We start from the raw sequence: 2,036 nt of genomic DNA, 5'->3' as shown, positions 1-2,036 counted from the left end.
ATGGGGGTGCTGGGAGCAGGGGGCCCCGGGAGTGAGGGGAGCCAGGAGCAGAAGCAGGGGATGCTGAGAACAGGAGCAGGGGTCCCTGGGAGTGGGGGGGCCCCGGCCCCAGGAGCAGGAATGGGGGTGCTGGGAGTGGGGGGTGCTGGGAGCAGGAATGGGGGCCCTGGGAGCAGGGGGTCCCAGGAGCAGGAATGGGGTGCTGGGAGCGGGGGGCCCTAGGAGTGGGGTGTGCCGGGAGCAGGAATGGGGGTGCCGGGAACGGGGGGCACCGGGAGCAGGGCTGCCAGGACCAGGAGGCAGGTGCCGGCCTGTCTGCGCCACCCCGGCTCTGAGCTGTGTTTCGCAGCGCGGTGCCGCTCTCCCTGGAGTGTCCAGGCGGGAGCAGTGCCTGGGAGCAGGTCACCACGCACGGGAGCAGCCGGCTGTGCCAGGGCCAGCGGAACCCCTGCAACAGCTCCGGGGAGCTGGGTAGGGCACTGGGTCGGGAGCCGGGACCTGTGTGTCCGCAGCGGGGTGGCACGGAGCCGCCCGGAGCGCCCCGATGCTGCAGGGCAGGGGCGCCCCCGGAGCAGCCCCCTCACCCCGTGTCTCTGCTCCCCCCAGCCCAGCTGTGCCCCGAGAACGCGCTCTGCGCTCCGGACGGCCCCGGCCTCTCCCAGTGCCTCTGCTCCAGCCCCTTCCACGGCTACAAGTGTCTGCGCGAGGTGAGGGGCCGCGGGYGCTGCCGGGCTCCGGCTCCGCGGGTACCCGGGATGCTGCTGCTCACTGCTGCTTTGCCTTGCAGGGTGCCTTCCCCGTGCTGCTCTTCTGCGGCATCCTGGGGGCCGTGACGGCRGCGCTGTCCCTCCTGCTCTGGAGCACCCAGCGCCAGAAAGCCAAGGCGCCCTGAGAACGGGAACGTTGCTCCTCGCTGCGCCCGGGACCGCTCGGGGTGCCCATGCGGGCAGCGCCGTCTCCTCGTGTCCGTCGGACTCCTTCCTGGGCCGAGCCGTGGCCCCGGCCCTTTGGTTTCCTTGTATTCCCACGCAGGGAATACACATGCGGAGCTCACAGTTCCTCGGTGTCAGTTCATTTCTCGCTGCCACATTCCCGCACCATGCGGCAGTGCAGCGCCCCGGGCTGTGGCCGCTCCGGGGGCTGCTGGCCGGAGAGACGCGCCAGCACATTCTGGGGGGGCCGAGGGGAAGGACCGAGGCTGGAATGGGGGGATTGGGGGGGTTGGGGAGGCCCAAGTGTGGGAAAAGGGCATAAAGGAGCTGGTCACCTGCAAACAGGCTGGTCAGTGCCTGCAGCTGTGCCCTGTGCAGAGAGATCCCATGGGCTGTCCCGGCTTCCCAGGAAACCCTGTTCCTGGCCATGTCCTGGCGCAGAGCTCTTCCCCTGAGTGCARGCCCCTGGGGAAGGGCCATGGGTCAAGGAATCAGTTCCTGGAGGGCTGGAGGGTCCCAGCCCAGCTTGGGGACACTGYGGGGCTGGGGGAGGGCTCAGAGCTGGTGCAGCCGCAGGAGAGAAGAGTGGGTGCCTGTGCATGCATGTGCATGTCTGTGTGTGTGTGTGTGTGTATGTGCCCCTGTGTGTGTATGCATGTGTGTGCATACACGTATGCATCTGTGTGTGTGTGCATATGTGTGTGTGCGCATGAGTACATGTGTGTGAGTGTGCATACACGTATGCATGTGTGAGTGCGTGTGCATGTGTGTGCATACATGTGTGCATGGGTGTGCGCACACGTGCGTGAGTGTGTGTGTGTCTGTGAGAGCATGTGCATGTGTGCAAGTGTGCATACATTTGTGCATGTGTGTTTGCATGTGTGTGTGTGCATACACGTGTACATATGTGTGTGAGTGCATGTGTGTGTGCATACATGTGTGCATGTGTTTGTGAGTGCGTGTGTATGTGTGTGTGCATGTGTGTGTGTGAGTGCACGTGCATGTGCGTGCGTGTGTGTGCACACGCGTGTTCGTGCCGGTCGGCGCGTGCGAGGCGCCAGGGCAGAGCCGGGGGCTCCCGGGTCGCTGCCGCGGCCGCTGGTC

At 66.2% G+C, this 2,036-nt stretch overlaps 1 protein-coding gene across 1 annotated transcript; it reads left to right on the top strand.

The window, feature by feature from the left end:
• On the top strand, nt 1–1,058 carry ATRAID (all-trans retinoic acid induced differentiation factor). The gene is made up of 4 exons (XM_026058247.1): nt 1–31; nt 337–471; nt 607–707; nt 788–1,058. The coding sequence occupies exons 1-4, from the start codon at nt 1–3 to the stop codon at nt 890–892; spliced, it is 372 nt and encodes a 123-aa protein (XP_025914032.1). The 3' UTR covers nt 893–1,058.
• Nucleotides 1,059–2,036: the final 978 nt, after the last annotated feature.

The sequence above is a fragment of the Apteryx rowi genome, unplaced genomic scaffold (genome assembly GCF_003343035.1).
Source record: "Apteryx rowi isolate R43461 unplaced genomic scaffold, aptRow1 scaffold_1449, whole genome shotgun sequence".
NCBI classification, from domain to species: Eukaryota; Metazoa; Chordata; class Aves; order Apterygiformes; family Apterygidae; genus Apteryx; species Apteryx rowi.
Note: the sequence above shows the minus strand (reverse complement) of the source record. Positions and strands in the feature narration are given on the sequence as shown.